General features: G+C 37.4%; 1 protein-coding gene across 10 annotated transcripts in view; it reads right to left on the minus strand.

The window, feature by feature from the left end:
• Positions 1 to 18744, minus strand: part of LOC114359292 (segmentation protein cap'n'collar) — a 142223-nt gene that overhangs the window by 105955 nt on the left and 17524 nt on the right. For 7 of the 10 annotated variants that reach the window (XM_028313611.1, XM_028313613.1, XM_028313609.1 and 4 more), the window contains exon 2: positions 980 to 2396. The exons of 2 other annotated variants lie outside the window; for them this stretch is intronic. In XM_028313611.1, the coding sequence (XP_028169412.1) occupies positions 980 to 2083 (1104 nt within the window). In that variant the 5' untranslated portion in view covers positions 2084 to 2396. Of the gene's footprint in view, positions 1 to 979; positions 2397 to 3023; positions 3132 to 18744 lie in introns of those variants that run through there. One more of the 10 variants, XM_028313610.1, reaches the window with a different exon arrangement.

Raw genomic sequence — 18744 nt, forward strand, 5'->3', positions numbered from 1 at the left:
GACAAGTGGCAAAATCTGTCATTCTATTCGGACTGATTCGATTTTCGAAAGTTGACTAGTCTAGTCTACTAATAGACCTACTATCGCGTTCGAAGCACCTTAACTCGTCACTACATGCAACGAGACAATTAGCCAACTATCCGGCCGCCGGATATCCGGCTATCCGGCCTAGCAGCTGGCCGGATATCCGGTATCCGGTATCCGGCCAAACAACTATCCGTTTCATCTCTAATACAAACTATTTAACATACACTATGTATTATTGCGCACAGTGGTGCAATCGAAAAGGAAATGCTAAAATACTTTAAGCAAAAGTATGCCTTTGTTCTACATTATTTACTTAATCGCCTATTTCTGTCTACCAATGTATAGTATAGTTCTGATCATAAAAACTAAAACCGAAAACTAAAAAAGAACCTAATTAACGTATAAATTAATGACATTTGGTCAAAAGTGAAGTCTTTGTTAAAAACAACAATCTTGTTTCACTGAAATTATTAGTCGTTCCAAGATTTAAATTTAAATTATGTATTGACCGTCTGAAAAGCCAATACAATCGCTTTGTTAAGATTACAGATAATAAAACACTGTGTTAAAAAAAACCTAAATGGTTGTCTGTCTGTCTACCAAAAACTGTATTGGATAACCACAAAAGTTGTGTAGTCTACTAGTCCCTAAACGTATGCGTCAGAACTTTCGATTCGAACTACTACGAGTAGAAGTCAAATTAAGACGCATTTGGATCAGACAAAACCTATCTATTTATCGACTAATAATCGGCTTTCTTACCGACTGATAAGGATTTCAATCATCATCATGATTATCACAAGTGAACCGATTAAATATATTGCGCGAAAAACATTATTGTACTGAACTTATTTTCGTCGAGGGTCAAGGTCACGTGCGACAACAGAACATTAACACTTAATGGTAAATACACAAGGTTTAAAATGGTATAGCAAAGGCATGCAGCACTTACCTCTTGGGTCAGCTCATCCCCAGTATGGTGCCCTTCATCAGGCTCCGACTTGACGTCTTGCATCTCTTTCACCGACACATCCATATCACTCACACCACTCGAACTGGCCGAAGTGAAACTAGTGCTCGCTCTTTCTCTCTTCACATTCAACACCAGCTCATCCTCAAAAATGGGCGCCAATTCGTACGCTTCTGCATCCAAAGGAGTGTTTTCTAAGAGATACTGCTCTAAATTCTCTTGCTGTTGCTTAACGTCCAAGTATTCCAGATCGTTCCTCAGTTCTTTAACGTCATCGAAGATCTCCTCATAGTCCTGGAGATCCGCCATGTTCTGGTGGAAGACGGAATTGGGCTCTCCCATCTCGAATTTCTCGGCTTTCGCCGTGAAGTAAGGCACGAAATCGTCGATCGCATTGTCATTGTACAGATCCTCGTTGTTTTCCTTCTTGACGACGACGTCCATGAAATCGGACTCGGAGTCCTGGGGCTCCGTTTTGATCTGCATCTCGTTGGGGTTGACTAAGAACTCGTTGACGTCGAAAGAACGGGACGCGATCTCAGCGAAAATGTCAGATTCGGTGTGGTTGGATAGGAAGTCAGCTGAGAGAGTCACAACCGCGTCTGGCTGCTCATTTTCCTGCTGCTCCTCATCAGAGATCTTGACTTCTTGCGCTACGTTCTCGTCAGCGGACACCCCATCGCTCTCCTGGCTCTCGAGCGGCGCTGAGGCCAGCGAAGGCGCGACTGTGTCGGTAGCTACGTTATTCAATACATATGTATGAAGGATCGGACCCCGATTATTCCATATCCGTTCATTGTTTTCCAAAGAGTTCGCGTATCGCCCCAGGGAGTTCAGCTCTTCGAACAACTCCCTTTCGTAGTTGATTAGAATGTTGTCCAGCGATTTTGGGTGGACGAACCTCGGTCGGATCAGCGTTCTGGCTTCTTGCTCTAGAGACCAGTCCGACCCGTTGGATATGTTTAGGCCTGTGATCAGCTGCTGAGTTTCTCCCTCCAAATAGTCGCTGGGGTCCGCCTTGAGAAGACTCAGGACTAAAGCCAGCCGCAGCAACTCGTCCCCGTAAAGCTTCTTCAACGCGATCATTTTAAGTCTTATTTAAATCAGTCTGTTGTACTTAATTTATTATACGTTGAGCACTAAAATACTTGAGATCAATTGTGTACTTAATTTTACGAATTCTGCTAAGAGCGAGTCCTTGTTTGGTCTTTATTTCTAAATTTAACCTTGTCGTCGATCCTCCTCTTTCGCTTGACGGGTGGCATTTTGAAGGAACGTCACTTGGGTCCTGAATCACGACAGTTCACTATGGAAGACATTTCTGGCGCGTACATAGTCACTGTTTCACAAAATGTTAAAACTGAAAGTTTTTTGGCAGGTTGCCACATTCACGGGATATCTGTTTTGGGACAAAAGACGTTTAACCTTGAATGCTGCAGTAGTTGAAATTATAACAAGGTTTTGACGACCGTTAGCCTCTGGATCTAAAGCACGACAGTCTGATTTTCAGGTATTAATTCAACAGCAATTAATATTCCGACCTGTTTCTATTGTAGTAAGTTGAAATGGTAATTAATTGCTAGTGTCAACGAATGAATTGTTCTTTGACACAAAAACAATAAAGCTATTGGTGTAAAAAATACTTTCGACGAACGGTAATGGATTATAAACTTTATGTAACTAGCTAGAGATATTATTATGAAGGAAATAGTTTTAAAACAGTTTGTTCCATAGTTTGGCTGTTTGAACGCATCATCAAAAAATCGGCCAGAATTTTTCATTTAGGGCCTTTATGAATAGAAATTCTATTATTAATCCATTAAAGTGTTATTTACGTTGTTATCATCACCGTTATTTAAGTTGATTGCGACATAGATAATAAACAACACACGTTTGTTTTGAACACCTTTCCTTTGTTTTCAAAAAAATACGCGGTCTTTTTCGTTCGAAATTTAAATTCAATTCAAACTTTTACAACATTCCAAATTGGAAATCAAACGTTAGCGTTCCAAGATTAAAATCTTACGCCCGCAAAAAGTTTGAGTCGGACTCAAGTTCGCGTGCACAACGTCTTTGTTTGCGAGTGAGAGCGCGACGTGCGCTCGCATCGGTGTCTCGATTTGAACTGATTCGAATTTCGAACTGCGTCGTTGTAGACGCGTGCTCGATGCACGCGTGCGTTGGCCAGAGACTCATGAACTGTTGTTTTTTGTTTTCCCAAGATAGGGCTGAGAGATTCGTACAAACAAAACGGTATTTTGCACAAGTATGAGATTGAATATGAGCCAGACAATAATTCAAATAAACCATGCTCTTTGTCGGCATGATGACACCATATTTAGCTTGTTTTCGGGTTATTTACGGCGATGGCAGAAAGGGCTTCTTAAATAATCTGTTGTTTTTTTGACAAAAAGTTTTTCGAAAGGAAAGAAATTATGCAAATAAAAGTTAAGGTACTTTTGCCAGCCCAATTAACTAGTAGTTTTAGTTCAGAGCTAAAATTAATGTTCTTAGGTTTATTATTTTTAGAATCTTAGAAGGGAAATTTATAGGACAAGCTATATCTTTTGAACAGTGCAAAAATAACGTTGTGTGGTGGTTGTAAGGAAGGAATTATTCATACCAAAGGAAGGAATGGACGCCCTCTGCCCCATCTAGGGGTCATAGGACCTTAAGTCAAAGGAAGGAATGACAGTCATATCGATGTCATTTCTTGAGCTGATTCTTCTCAGCACTGGCCCATTTATTGTCCCGAAGCAGTAGTAGGGTGTAAATAATAATGGGACGTGTAAAAGCGCTTCAAAGCCTCTTTGCTAAATGGTTTTTATTACTGATAGTAGTAGATAGACATCGCTGAAGACCCTGACCGACCAATCTTTTCATTTGCGAATGAGACGTTCTTGGGTAGGTCAAAGTTAACCGGTCGAAAGTAACGAACTTGAGGGTCGAACCACAAAATAGGGGTCGAACTCTCTAAACGTTTTTCCTAATTCGTTATCTAATCTTTTTAGTTAGATCGTGTCATCCACGAAGACGCGCCCCACCAATTTTTAGTTTCGGGCAGCGCGGGGTGCGGGGAGTTTGATCCGAGCAATCCGAGCGGCATTATTGTAGTGTGCGTGTGCACTCATGGATGATTCAGCGTGTACCGATAACGCTCAAACATTAGCGGAAGAATTTGTGGGGCGCGTCTTCGTGGATGAAACGATGTAAAGCCTGGTCCGTGAGCATGTAGAATTTTGTCCAATGACCCCAAGCTACCCATCCTTACGTGCTCACGGACCAGGCTTTAGTAGGTAGGTAGCTACGCCCCTGGAATGAGACGTTCTTGTGTAGGTCAAATTAAACCGGTCGAAAATAAAACCTGAGGGTCGAACGCTCTAGACGTGTTAGCTAATTTGTTATCTTTATCGCGTTATTGATACGGTCTTTGTTATGAATGCGGGGTCATTAACTCGAGATAATTATGACGGATTTGAAATTGACATTGGAGATGATTGTCTAATTCTACACTAATTATAAAGTCGAAAGATCTGTACATGTTGTTTTGTATGGAATTGAGTCTGAAAATACTGGACCGATTTGGAAAATTCTTTCACCGTTAGAATCCTAAATAATTTCTGATAAGTTCTATAGTGGTGATCAATGATCATTCCATTGACCATATTACAACAAACGCAACGTTTTCAATTTATTTATAAATACATTCTTTCTTTTTATATTTTCCTCTTACGTGTACCTACTTTCTGAGGCCAGTTAAACAATGATTTTTTAAAACCCTACAAATATAATTTTTCTTTACAAACTTTCGTAACTGAAAAAGGGAGTTTTTACAAACTCCTATTGCTAAAGCCATACAAAATTCTTTTTTACGCAACTTTTTGTATGTTTATACCAAGCCACTGAAAAAAAGTATTGCGTTGCGTAGCTTGTACTTGGAACCCTTTTTTGGTAAACAGGCGGTTACGTAAATTTTCAAAAGACGAACATTCGTAAAGAAAATTTGATAAATCGTAACTAAAGTAGTTGTTACTGCTATTAGCTACAGATGATTTAAACAGCTTGTACTGAGGTGAAGAGACATAAATAAAATTACCTAAAATATACAAGTAGGTAACTTAATCTATACATTACTAAAACTTTCATAAATAAGAAAAAAATCACTAAAACATTGCCTCCAGCGGTAATCGAACCCTCATCCAACCGATTTCTGATTTGGTTCGACCACCAAACCATTCCATATTAGTATCTTTACTGCATTTCCAACGTTATCCCATTGAAATAAGACTCAAAATGTTGTTACTACTTCATCAGCCAGATGGTAGTACATATCACCATGTAAGGCCACTTGAGTCAGACCCATACGAGGTCTTACTTTTATGGTGCGAGCTAAGACTTATCAAGGTAAACTCTGTGGCTTCTTATGCCGTTGAGTTAAGGACTACTTTGCAATAAAATTATTGGCTGATGAACTGCAAAAAGTACTTTATGGGAATTTATTTTTCAATCGCACACTAGTTGTACACTCATTATGTTTAAATAATTTAAATTGAAATGTTTCTCAGGAAGTGAATTATTGTTAATTCTTATGAGAAATAAAGTTCTTAAACCGTACACTTTAATATAACGTGAACGATGCAACCTAAAATAGCACTTTAGAGCAATGAAAAATCCTTTAGTTGTCTTAAAACAAATAAAATCTGTGAGATTTTAGTGAAAAAAGACATTGTTTTGATTAATGTTTGAAATAAAAAGTATGTCAATTGATTGAAGGGTTAAATCCTTTTGGATGTCGTGTATCTTGTGCCCGACCAGGAACATAAAAACCCTCGCCATGTTGCGGAAAACTAATGGTACTAATTTCTTTTAATGGCAACAGTAACTGAAAACTTCATTGACATGTCACCTTGCATGTCAGTCTATTGCTGTCAAAGTGTAAACAAACTTTATTTTAAATGTACGCAACTGATTTTGTGAATTAAATTGCTAAAATCTTTTTATAGTCGTGAAAGAAAAGTGGTTCACAATGTGTTAAAATATTTGTCGAAGAGAAATACTAAGGGTTCGGACAATATTTTCATTGAATAATGTTTCCGACAAAGGTTGTCAAATTGACTGACATGTTTATCGTATAGTACAGTCCACTATGAAAATTTGCTGTGGTTTGTTTCAACTACCTATTCTAAAATTTTTTGTCACTTTCTGAGTGTTGAATTTTATGGAATTGGGAAAGAAGTACCTAGTTTGAAGCGTTCATGAGCAGACACTGCAGTTGAATATTCAAGTTCTGAATTTGATTATTGATGAATAATAAAATAAATCCTATTTGCTCGATTGGTGGTTTCATTTAATTTATTTAAACCAGGTTACCTATAATAATATGTTTTCGTTAATTTATGAAAATATCAAATTAACCCGTAATCCTGAATCCTGGTACATAAAGTTGGCCTATTAATTTAACACAGGTACGACTGTACTCAGTGTTGCACTATCAAATGCAATTGACGCGCCTCTATGCCAGGGTTTTTATGTTCCTGGTCAGGCTATATAAGTAAAAATGCCAGTGTAATATTTGCTGTAGACTTCTTAAATTAAAAGAAAATGAGGACATCTTTAGTGAGTGATTTAAGTTGTCGCTTAAAATAAACAAAACCAAAAAATTAAGAAAACAGCCCTTTAAAAATACTGCATTCTTGAATTCCCGCCATAAAAAATATTGTTAATGTATTTTTAATTTTTTATAGTACATGACATCGATAATGATGCAGCCGACAAAGATGCAGTCCACCAAAATATTTTTTTCAGTTCTAAATATCAGAAAGGCAAAGCACACAGCTTAAGGTGTGCGCAAAAGAAAATGTTGAATGTTGAAAATTTCGAAAAGTTGTATTGGTTGTATGTAGGTGCCATGTACAGTTTATTGANGCACCAAATACTTCAGATGTGAATCCAGTTACTCAGACTCCAAATACCAGGCCGAAGAGACAGAGGAGACCACCACAAAAGTATGGTTTCACAAATCTATGCACTAGCAGTACAGCAGATATGGAGGAGATAGATTTTGTGGAAGCCATAAATGGTCCAGAAGGTAAACAATGGCAAGGAGCAGTGGAGGAGGAGCTGCGGTCATTTGAGGAGAATGATGCGTGGGAGCTGGCGGAGCTACCAGATGGTGCTACATTGGTGAAATGTAAGTGGGTGCTGAAAAAGAAAGTGGACAGTAACAATAACGTACGTCATCGCGCAAGGTTAGTGGCTAAAGGTTTTACTCAGCGGAGTGGCATTGACTATGAGGACACCTTTTCACCTGTTGTGCGACATTCTACATTGCGTTTATTGTTGGCAATGAGTGTTCAAATTGGAATGGACATTACTCACTTAGATGTAACAACCGCTTTTTTAAATGGCTATTTAAAAGAAAATATATACATGTCAATTCCTGAAGGGTTTGTGAAAGAAGGGAATGGTAATGTTCTAAAACTTAAAAGAGCAATTTATGGGCTAAAGCAATCTTCATTAGCATGGTATGAAAGAGTAAAAGATTGTTTAGTTAACATAGGCTTCAAGATTAGTAAGTTTGAACCTTGCTTGTTTACAAAATTTGATGATGATGTTAAAATCATAATTTGCTTGTATGTTGATGATTTTCTTATATTTTCTAATAATAGCTTGCAAACTGAACAATTAAAAAAAAATGTTGGGTTCAGAATTTAAGTTGAAAGACTTAGGACCTGTCAAACGTTTTTTGAGCATGAATGTTAATGTTGATAGAGAAAACAATGTTATAACTGTAGATCAGCTTCAATATATAGAGCAGTTATTGTCTAAGTTCCAAATGTCAGATTGTAAAACTATAGATATAGATAGGCTGCTAGAGAGGCTATATATTTAAGGAATTTAATTTATGAGCTTACAGGCAAGTTAGATGTAATAACTTTGTATTGTGATAACAAAAGTGCTTTAAGTTTGGCAACAAGTCACCAATGTCATAATAGGTCAAAGCATATTGATGTCAGACATCATTTTGTTAGAGATTATATTAAAGATGAGATTATTGAAATTAAATATTTGTGTTCAAATGAGATGCCTGCTGACTTGTTGACAAAGGGATTAATGTCGTGTAAGCATTATAGGTTTCTTCATTTATTAGGCATTACAACTGACTAATGTAATAGGTTTTGTCATGATTAATTAAATGAAACACAGTTTGAATTTAATAAGTTTATTTTGTTAAGTGGGGGTATTGATATTAGAACTTCTTTGTAACAAAATATGTATTGTTTATGGTAGCATGTGAAAGAAATAAAACACAGTCGTTGCAAAAATCTACGTTTGTTTCAATACAGTTTACATCAATTCAAAGACATACTTAATATTGTAACATAATAAAATCCCTAGGTAAACATAGATAGCAAATCTAATTTAATTGAATTCGTCGACGACCTCATAAAGGTAGCAGCAAGTCGACCTCGACGTGTATTGCCAACATCATCAAAAAAGAAGTAGAAAGGTAGCAGGAAGGCGCTGGATGCAGGCCGCTACGTCCAACCGTGCGATGTGGAAGTCATTGGGGGGAGGCCTATGTTCAGCAGTGGACGCCCTTTGGCTGAAATGATGATGATGAAATAAATTGTCAATCATATTTTCTGGGTTTCAATCATCATATTTTTATTTGAGAAAATTTGTTAAAAATTGCATTCAAAAATCTTATAATTCGTTGAACTTTCTCTTTCTTTTGTTTAAGCGTCATTCATATGACTTAAAGGCCATTTGCCCACTATGGCGTCCATCCAAATATAGTCCACGGCCAGTATAACATCGCACATGGTGTCTTTATGACAATTGGCGACGAGAGCTCAGCATAATTTGGATGATCTTGAAATGTCGGTGGCTTTTACGACCCATTTCGAATGCGGTGAAAGATTTAGATTCGGCTTATGTGTGACTTTCAGGGTATTTAATAGATGCTTAAAAAGTCATTAAATAGTAGGTGTGTCTTTGGTTAAATTTTTTGCAAAAGCCAATCTAGATAAAGATTAAGCAAATCTATAGCTACGCACGATAGTCGAACGGTTGAGGAGTCGGACTGGCCGACTAGAGAACTGAAAAACGCGGGATCGAATCCCATCGCCGCTCGACTATTGTGGTGAGCCCACTCGTAACACAAGCATATTTAGCTTACCACGAGGGGATAACGGGACTATTAGTAATTTGTGCAATACAAATTGCTAATAATCTTTAAAAAAAAAAGCGGGTTTCATACGCTGCTTCTTCTCAGTACTGCACACTGGCCCATATTACTGTCCTGATGCAGTCGTGGGGTCGCGCGGTCGGGACGATAAATAAACTATTTGAATTATCACTGAAGTTCTAATTTATGTTTTCCGAATTCAAAAATTTGAATATTTTTGAATTTGGAATAATTGAACATCCTTTTACTATGATATTGAAGCTATTATGAAACTTAAAATTAGAACGTGTGTTGTTTTTGTTTCGATCGTTCGTTTCAACCAAATGACGTCCACTGCTGGACAAAATACTCCCCCAAGGTTTTCCACAATGAACGGTCCTGCGCTTGCCGCATCCAGGCTCTTCCCACGACCTACCAGATCGTCGGTCCACCTAGTAGTTTTTGTTTATGAAGTTTATTAATCTGTCCTTTAATAAAAATAGAAAGCAGATTCCGAGTGAAAGTTTTTATGCGCCTAAATCCATTGTAATGGCGAAAGTTGCGCAGTTTTCGGTTGCGCAGCAGCAAACGTTTTTCGCGATTTCTTTTTAGTATGTTTCACATTAGAATTCTCGTATGTGAGATACGACGTTAGAAACAGACTCTGCAATGTTATAGCATGCTAATTCTTACCTTTTTTCAAAAACAATGTTGTGCCCTATATCCAGTGCCGAATTAAGAGATCTGGAGGCCTCGGGGCAACGAAGGAGTGAGGACCTCGCCTCTGACCCCAAATTCTTTCTAAATAAAATTGATTTTTTTCCATTGAGTGGTGACGTTGATGAGCTGATGTTTGTAAAAAAGTAGGTAGATTGCGAGTATACTGAGTATGGACAGCAGTCACCACATTGTGGCAGTAGCACTTTAGTAGTTATTTGTAATAATAGCTATTTTGGAACAAAATATTCACAAAATTAAATGCTGTCGACCATATGAGACAGAATGGACTCATAGTTTTACGTAAAAAGGTGCTAACAAGTACAACAACCAACCTTGGATCGCGTAATAAAAAACAAAAATTGTCAAACAAGTCTTATGACTGGTCATTAACATGTACATCCATCAACAGATCGTCCTACCATAGTAAATAATAGTACTTGAAGAAATTTAAATCTTAAACTTTGCGTAATAAGGTTTATTAACCTAATTTTAAGATTTTTTAACTCTTGGTTTACACATAGATGCTGAGGACTGTAAGTATGTACACCTTGATCTTAATGATTGATGACGCATTTTGAAAATTACAACATTTACAACGTAGTTTGATGTTATTAAAAATGTTGACGATTAAGCATGACATGAATTGAGAAGATTTGCAATCAATTCTGACTTCTAATTTAGTTGTAAGAAGTATAATTTTTAGTCTGACATGCTGTTCACTGTAAAAAATCATTTAAAGAACACATAAGAATAAAGTTATTTCCTTTTTTCTATAGTTATGAAATGATTCATAAATTGGCCAGTTGTCAAAAAGAGTGACATCACATCACAATGAGGGCTATCTTAGATTAATAAAACCTAGATAGACAGTCAGTGCACGAAAGGTGAGGCAGATTTTAGTAAGCCAGAATGGCTTACTCGTAAACGTCACATGAACTGTCAAAGTGAAAAATTGGTAAACACGTCCGACGACTTTTAATTAATTTAGACGGTTTGTGCTGTGAAATGGTGTCTAAATACATCAGAAAAACTAAAGAAAGTGACCAGTGTTACATTTCATAAGTAAGTACTACGAGTCTACGATTCGTCGCGTATTTTGCTTGAATTTGGCTTTCAAAAATTAAATACGGGAATGATACCAGTAACAAGAAAATTTATTTCCCAATTGTTCGCCGTACAAATACACTTCCTTTTTTATGAAATCGAGACTTTTCAGTCGATTTATCTTATTGTAATTAGGTAGGTACTTTGAATTCAATAAATAAGTAAGTACATGATGCGTTTTGTTTTTGTTAGTTATAAAATAATTAAAAACGTATTAAAAATTTCCCTACTTTCGGGAAAATCGCCTTCACTGTCTACACTCCCCAACAAAATTGACACTAATGACATAAGATTTTTGCCTCACTCTTGACGAAGCGTTTGTATGAAGACTATCCATCTAGGTTTTATTAATCTAAGAGGGCTATCGTTTTAGCGCTCACCAGTTAGCGCCACTGTAGAGTAAGGTCTTGTCACTTGCTAGTAGCGAAGACAGTGGCACCAACTGGTGAGCGCTAAAGTGGTAGGGGGACTATCGCATTTGCACTCATCAAGATGGCGCCACTGTAGAGTAAGGTCCTGTCAATCGCCAGGGGTGCCAACTGTTAAGTATAAAAACGATAGCCCTCATTTCTTACAACGCTTAGATCTGAAAAAGTGAGTTTTTTTTAATGGTGGTGTTACTACACAGTAATCAATCACCATGCTGATTGCTGATTAAGGATTTAACTTTTGAGAACTAGGTAATATATTTTTTATCTTTACCAGTAAGTAAATGTAACAGATTGTCATTCCTCTTTTTGTTCTTCATTCAATGATCAAAATTCAAAGAAAAGGCGTTCCAAATTCAAAATTTCAAATGCGCCCGTTCCATTCCACGCTATCACGCCAGTCTTCATGCATTAATCACGAATTCACGAATAACTTAGAATACAAAGATAATATTCTCTTGCGTATCTAATCATTACGTAGATTATTCGGTTTTGGTTTTACAGCCTCTGTCACTGGCCGCTAGAGTTCACCTTGAACTCGGTCGCCGCCGAAAAAGTTAGCGGGCTGACGTAAAATGTGGCGGGAAAACGCGATTTTGTTCTTTATTTGAATTTAAATATTCGTAAGCGCTTGCGTTCCATTACAAGCGTATGTGTGACGCCCGTTTTCACAATGTGCTATGAGGTCTCACAGTGCGCGTCGACGCACAGGGTGACACGCGAACAAATCACAGAGCTCTATTCAACGCTGCGCGTGCTGTGCATTAGATTTGCTGCTTCACTTAAGCAATTTAAAATATTTTGCAGGCAACCGACGAAATTCGTACCGCCTATGTTCATCATCAGAAATTATGTAGAATTCTAATGGTGACAGAATTTAATAATGTCCTAAAGCTAAGGTTTATTCACATTTGATTGCTAAGTGACAACAGTCGCAAATAACATTGTATTTGTATGAAACTACGCTCCAGTCCACACTCCTTGTGAACAAACTGCACAATATTATTTGTATCTTTGTGATTAAGAACGTCTGTCCATACTGTAAATATGAAAGTAAAGCAAAGGACACATTCTGCATTTATTCAGATGACTAATAATAAAATATTTTAAAATAAGCATAATGTTTGTTTATTTTTCCTGAACGCGTCATCAGTCAGTTTTGCAATTAGGAAATTGCTGATAATCTGCTTTTTCGTGGAGTATTACGATTACTTAGGCCGAGTTGCATCACCTTAACTTGAACCCCAACTATAACTACTGGTTTAACCGGTGTTTTTGTATGGGGCCAATAAAAACCCAACCAATGAAGTTCAAGTTTGTCCCCGTGGGGGAGAGTTAAACCACAAAATATAACAGAAGGTAAACTCATGTATGTACTTCGCGCGCTCGGCCGTCGCGCTAGGGTTGTCTTGTCATGTGTTGCGTTTATTTCGTTATGCTTATTATTAAATACATTGTTGAAGATGTAAAACTTCATTTTGAGCAAGACCGCTTTGGGATATTTCCTTTCAATCGATTGACCCACATCCACCATTCGTCAATGTTCTACAAAAGTCAATACAGTTAGATTCACCCAGTTACAACAACCTTGTGGGCGCCATTTTTGCTAAGGACATCCACTCGGTGTCCTAACGACTATGGTAATCAGGTGATGCGATTTTCAACTCTATTCTCTGAAGAATAACGGCTACGGGTCAGAGAGACCATAAACGGGGATAGCGTGTTCTTGGTCAGAATGGAGTTCCATTTTTGAAACATGCTGTGATTTGTGGTCTGTGATTATTATGTTTACACTGATCTATTAACCCTTTAACTGGCGTAGATAAATTAATTTAATGGCTATTTGTATGATTTTTTTCAGAAAAAAGTTGCCTCATTTTCTTCATTCGAAGTTTATAGGTAAATAAATAAGTAAATTAGATAATCATTATCATAAAACTCATTTCATTTTTGCAAGTAGGCTTTAAAAAAGCACTTGTATACGTCTCAGTAAATCCTACCACTGCTTCGGGACAATAAATGGGCCAGTGCTAAGAAGAAGTTTGCTTCAAGTTTGCTTCATGGCTAAGTCTCTTTATATTCGGGACAAGATAGGGAACGCCAGTAATAAAATAAAAGAAACTTGGAATGTTATCAACCGAGAGACTGGTAAACTAAAACCAAGAAATAATGACTTTTCTCTCAAAGTTCACGATAATTTGATATCTGCAGATAAAGATGTAGCGGAAGCTTTTGACAAATTTTTTGGTAATATAGCTTCAGCAACAACTGCCAACTTAAAGTCATCTCCCTTTCGAGGCTGAAGAAATATTGAAAACCCACGTGACACCCTGTGACTCGCACTTCTCTTTTAAACATATTACTCCATTAGATATCACTAAAACTTTTAATCTTTTAAATGTAAAGAGTACAACTGATATCTGGGGCATCTCTGTCAAGATAGTCAAACACATTATTGATATAATTTCCCCACAGTTAGCGATAATATTCAATAATTGCATAGAGAAGGGCATCTTCCCCGACCTCATGAAACATAGTAGACTAATGCCATTATTTAAGTCTGGTAGCAAAACCGACCCTGGCAATTATAGACCCATTTCTATCTTGCCCGCTCTGAGCAAGATTTTTGAAAAAATCATACAGGAGCAACTTATGATTCACTTTGGCTCTAATAAACTATTTCATAGTGAACAATATGGTTTCACCAAGGGTCGTTCCACCACCGATGCAGGGGTTGCACTACTTAAACATATCTTCGAGGCTTGGGAGAATTCTCAAAATGCACTAGGGGTCTTCTGTGATCTCTCAAAAGCTTTTGACTGCGTAGAACATCAAACGCTAATTCGCAAACTGCACTATTATGGGGTAAAGGACTCGGCTTTGGATTTAATACAATCCTATTTAAACTTTAGAGTTCAAAAAGTTGACATAAATGGTGTTTTGTCTTCTGGGTCACCTGTGAAAATGGGAGTTCCGCAGGGGTCCATTCTGGGTCCATTCTTGTTTCTTATATACATTAATGATCTACCATATTTTGTTAAGGACTCTTGCGAAATCGTGTTATTTGCTGATGACACATCTTTGATTTTTAATATCGATAGAAGTAAAAATAACTTTGACGATGTAAATAATGCACTAACAAGAGTTTTAAGTTGGTTCACTACAAATAATTTACAACTCAATGCAAAGAAAACAAAATGTATAAAATTCTCTTTGCCTAACGTAAAAACAGTTAGTACTCAAATAGAACTTAATAATAATGCAATCGATCTGGTAGACTCTACTGTATTTCTGGGAATTACCCTGGATTCAAAACTCCAGTGGGGCCCCCATATAGAAACTCTGGCGGGAAAGCTCAGCTCAGCGGCTTTTGCAATAAAAAGGATACGGTCATTAACCGATGTTTCAACAGCTCGCTTAGTCTACTTTAGCTACTTTCATAGCCTAATGTCATATGGAATCATGCTATGGGGCAAAGCTGCAGATTTTGAAACAATATTTATTTTGCAAAAACGTGCGATAAGATACTTGTATAAAATGAAAGCAAGAGCATCCCTTAGAGAATTGTTTAAAGAAATTGGCATTCTCACGGCCGCTTCACAATACATCTTAAACTGTATTCTATTTATTCAAAAAAATATTACTGAATTCAAAAAGAAAAGTGATATTCACCAAATTAACACTAGAAATAAAAATAAATTGGCTATACCCGCTTTTAGACTTAATAAAGTGTTTGCCACTTTTATGGGACAAGGTATCCATTTTTATAACAAAGTCCCTGATAAATATAAAGAGCTACCGTATAATAAATTTAAAGATATAGTTAAAGATCACATGCTTAAAAAAGCCTATTATACAACTCGAGATTTTCTTAATGATAAGTCATCCTGGGAGTAGGATTATGGTCCTCTCATGCTCGCACTAAAAAGAATTAAAATGAAAAGTAATGTATAAACTAATAATAATTTCTCAAATGTTATAGTGTCATGCTTCTCAATCTGGACTGTTACTTAGCTTTATTATTAGTTTTTTTTTTTAAAGAGATAACTTGGAATTGTCATTCTCACTAAAATGTCTCTGGGGTGGTGGCGTAGTGAGGCGGGTCGTTACATTCCCTCTAATATGGTCGAGTGAAGCGATGGCTGGTTCACTCGTCATGTCTGTGAACAGGCGCTGCTTTCGGGGACTGGTCAATCCAAGTTATTCAAATTTATGTATGCGAGTCATTTCTACTAGTACCTTAATATGTTAGTCTAGATATTAGCACGTCACTACCTTGTTTAATATACCACGCAATCTTGTATACCTACCCATTCTTATGAAACACCATACAAGAATGCATGGTAAATTCAGTGAACTGCTCCTGAATCGAATGTACCTACTACTACTATTTCTATTTATTTATATTAACCGGCAGACAGTGGTGACTGAGTTTGTTGCGGCGCTTCTTCTCAGCACTTGCCAAATGTTGGTCTCGAAGCGCTGGTAGGGTAAAAAGATTATGAGACATGTAGAGGCTCCTTAAGAGCATATTTTATGACGATTTGTAAGAACTATTTATTAGTCTAAACAAATAAAGAAATTTTGACTTTGACTTTGACTTTGAAGAAGCAGCACAAGACAGTCACTATTTCTTGACTATTCAGTGAGTTGAATTTGAAAATACCACCAAACCTTGAAGTAACGTCAAACGTGATTCCCATTCGAACTCTATGGAGAAACAGCGATTTGACAGCACATAAAAAGTATCTCAATTGACCGATCTTGTCCCCCTATTCCTATTTCAAAACTGTAAACCCCCCACGACATACACGTGCGTAAACGGAAGAAAATAGAGGTCGCATCATTTCCTTGTAGCAAAAATAGCTTTAAGCATTCACGAACTGCATCTCCTGCAATTAAATACAATACGCTTGCGCCCGTATTTACAAACATTACTAAGAGGACTCACAGTGCGCGTGGACGCACAGGGTGACACACGAACCAATCACAGAGCTCTACTCTAATGTGCGTTCGATTTGCTTCACTTGAATCCTCAACCACAGAGGAACTGGCTATCTTACCTATAACTGCCGGAACATACCAATGCTGTTAACATTGTTGTTATGTCGACAGACTTAGGAAAGATGGTGGTAGCTAGCCAGGCGGACTTAGAACAAGCCCTACCACCAACCAAAGGTAGGTTAGGTACCTACTGCTTTTCTCTAAATTAGTTCTGACCTGTAAATTTCCACATCTCAGAATTAGCTCATGCTGCAGTTAACCTCAGCGACCATTCAGGTCCACAATTAATTTCTGTGTCATCATATTTTATTTGCAATGCTTTGTATTTATCACAAGGCCCTTGCAAGGTTGCTCCATTTTACCGCTTTCGTTGCTTATATTTAGTTTTGATGATGTTATTAATTTTATTCGGACATGGCAACGTGTGGAAGAATTATACTGCCAAGATTTTCGCAATGCATCAGTGATATTTTTGGTGGAAATTCGCATTTATTACAAGGACATAAGATGCCAGGATGTTTAGCGTAATGTTTTTGTAAGCAATTACCTCAAAAACTAAGAAATCCTATTGGATTTTGATCATATCTTTAAGATTCAATAATTATTTTACACAACCTGAAGGATAGTCAAACCTAGATGGCTATGGACGTGGGTGACACTTGTAGGGCAGAAAAGTTCTCAAGCGACTACGGCCAGAAAGGCCCACTCGGTGGACTGACGATTTGGTGCTGAGCGCAGGAGCATCAGGATGCGGACAGCGCAGCACCGGTGGTTATGGAAATCCTTGTTTTTTAATGAGTGGACGTCCTTTGGTTTACAATCGAGAGATCAAAACATCCTTATTAATGTCCAAGCATTCATTATACCTACTTAATCTTCATATTAACTGCACATCTACCAAAACACATTAGTGTCAACAGCATAGGTCGTTACTCTTCATCCTACACAAGTTTTGGAGATCATTGACGTGTACCAATGTCAAGGGCGGGTAGATCAAGAACTCTGATCTCACCTTATAATAGAGGATATAAACAATTCTTTTCTGGAATTACCCACATAATTACGCAATTTCTCAATGTTATTTAACTAGCTGACAATAGAACTTCTATGTTCTTCTGATTATTTCTTTGCGGGTCTAATGACTGTTTAACTTTCCTCCGGGACAATCTTGGCCTTCATGGTTGGGTTTTTGGCGGTCAAGCTGTAGATCCTGGCTACACAGGAGTTGCAGCGGTGGGAACGAGGAGGGACTAGTCTCGTTTTATAAGCAGAATTATTCTATTCGAGAGATAGTTCTTTCTTCATCATCATTTCAGCCATAGGACGTCCACCCACTGCTGAACATAGGCCTCCCCCAATAATTTCCATAATGACCGGTTGGTAGCGGCCTGCATCCAGCGCCTTCTTGCTACCTTTATGAGGTTGTCGGTCTGCTTTGTAGGCGGACGTGGAATTCTTTCTTAATTCATGAAAAATAGGGGATCACACCCATCAGTTATATTTGAAACTATTCATCAATAATTCCATGGCATAACTTTTCAAGGGTTAACGTTATTCTAGCTTTAAAACTCAATTAGTTTTCAATCAACAATAAATAAGTCTGTAAATGAAAAACAATATCGCATCTGTCTTAGACAGTGGGTGTTATTCTACCACAATCATTAAAGATGATGTGATCGTTCACTTACGTACAGTACACCTATCAGACCAAATTATTTTGTTAAAATAGCACTTAATACAAATAACTAATGACGCAGTGGTTGATTGTACATAACCATCGACAAAATTCGAGATGATTCAACCGCGAAGGTAGGTCGATGCCCCTTTTTTGTTTGTATTCGTCGTTACCATATTAGCGAAGGCGACGATATTTACAGCTTGAATGTTCCATCTTTTGTTTTTCTTTACTCATTTATGACGGTTAAAATAATGATACTGGCCATTTTTACGCAAGATAGATGTTGGAAAAAAAATTAGAAGACGTCAAGCTTCAGATATACGCAAATGAAAATGTTTCTTTTCCCAAGAGACCGAAGTTTTTTTTTATGTGACAGGATGCAAACGCGCAGACGGATCACCTGATGATAAGTGATTACCGTCGCCCATAGACACCCGCAGACCCAGGGGCGTTTATACATTACGTTACGTATAGGGGAAGTTCAAATATTTCAAAAACATAAGTAGGTACATACCTTTCCTAAAAATTAGGTAGGTACCATCTGCAATCACTCATATAGTATGGGGATGGGTACTTGTAGGAAAAGTTGCATTTGAGCAGTAGAATTTGTTTTTGTTTGATTAAGTGTAAAATACTAACACAA

Source organism: Ostrinia furnacalis, unplaced genomic scaffold (genome assembly GCF_004193835.3).
Source record: "Ostrinia furnacalis isolate ACB-3 unplaced genomic scaffold, ASM419383v2 OfSCF4295, whole genome shotgun sequence".
Classification (NCBI taxonomy): Eukaryota; Metazoa; Arthropoda; class Insecta; order Lepidoptera; family Crambidae; genus Ostrinia; species Ostrinia furnacalis.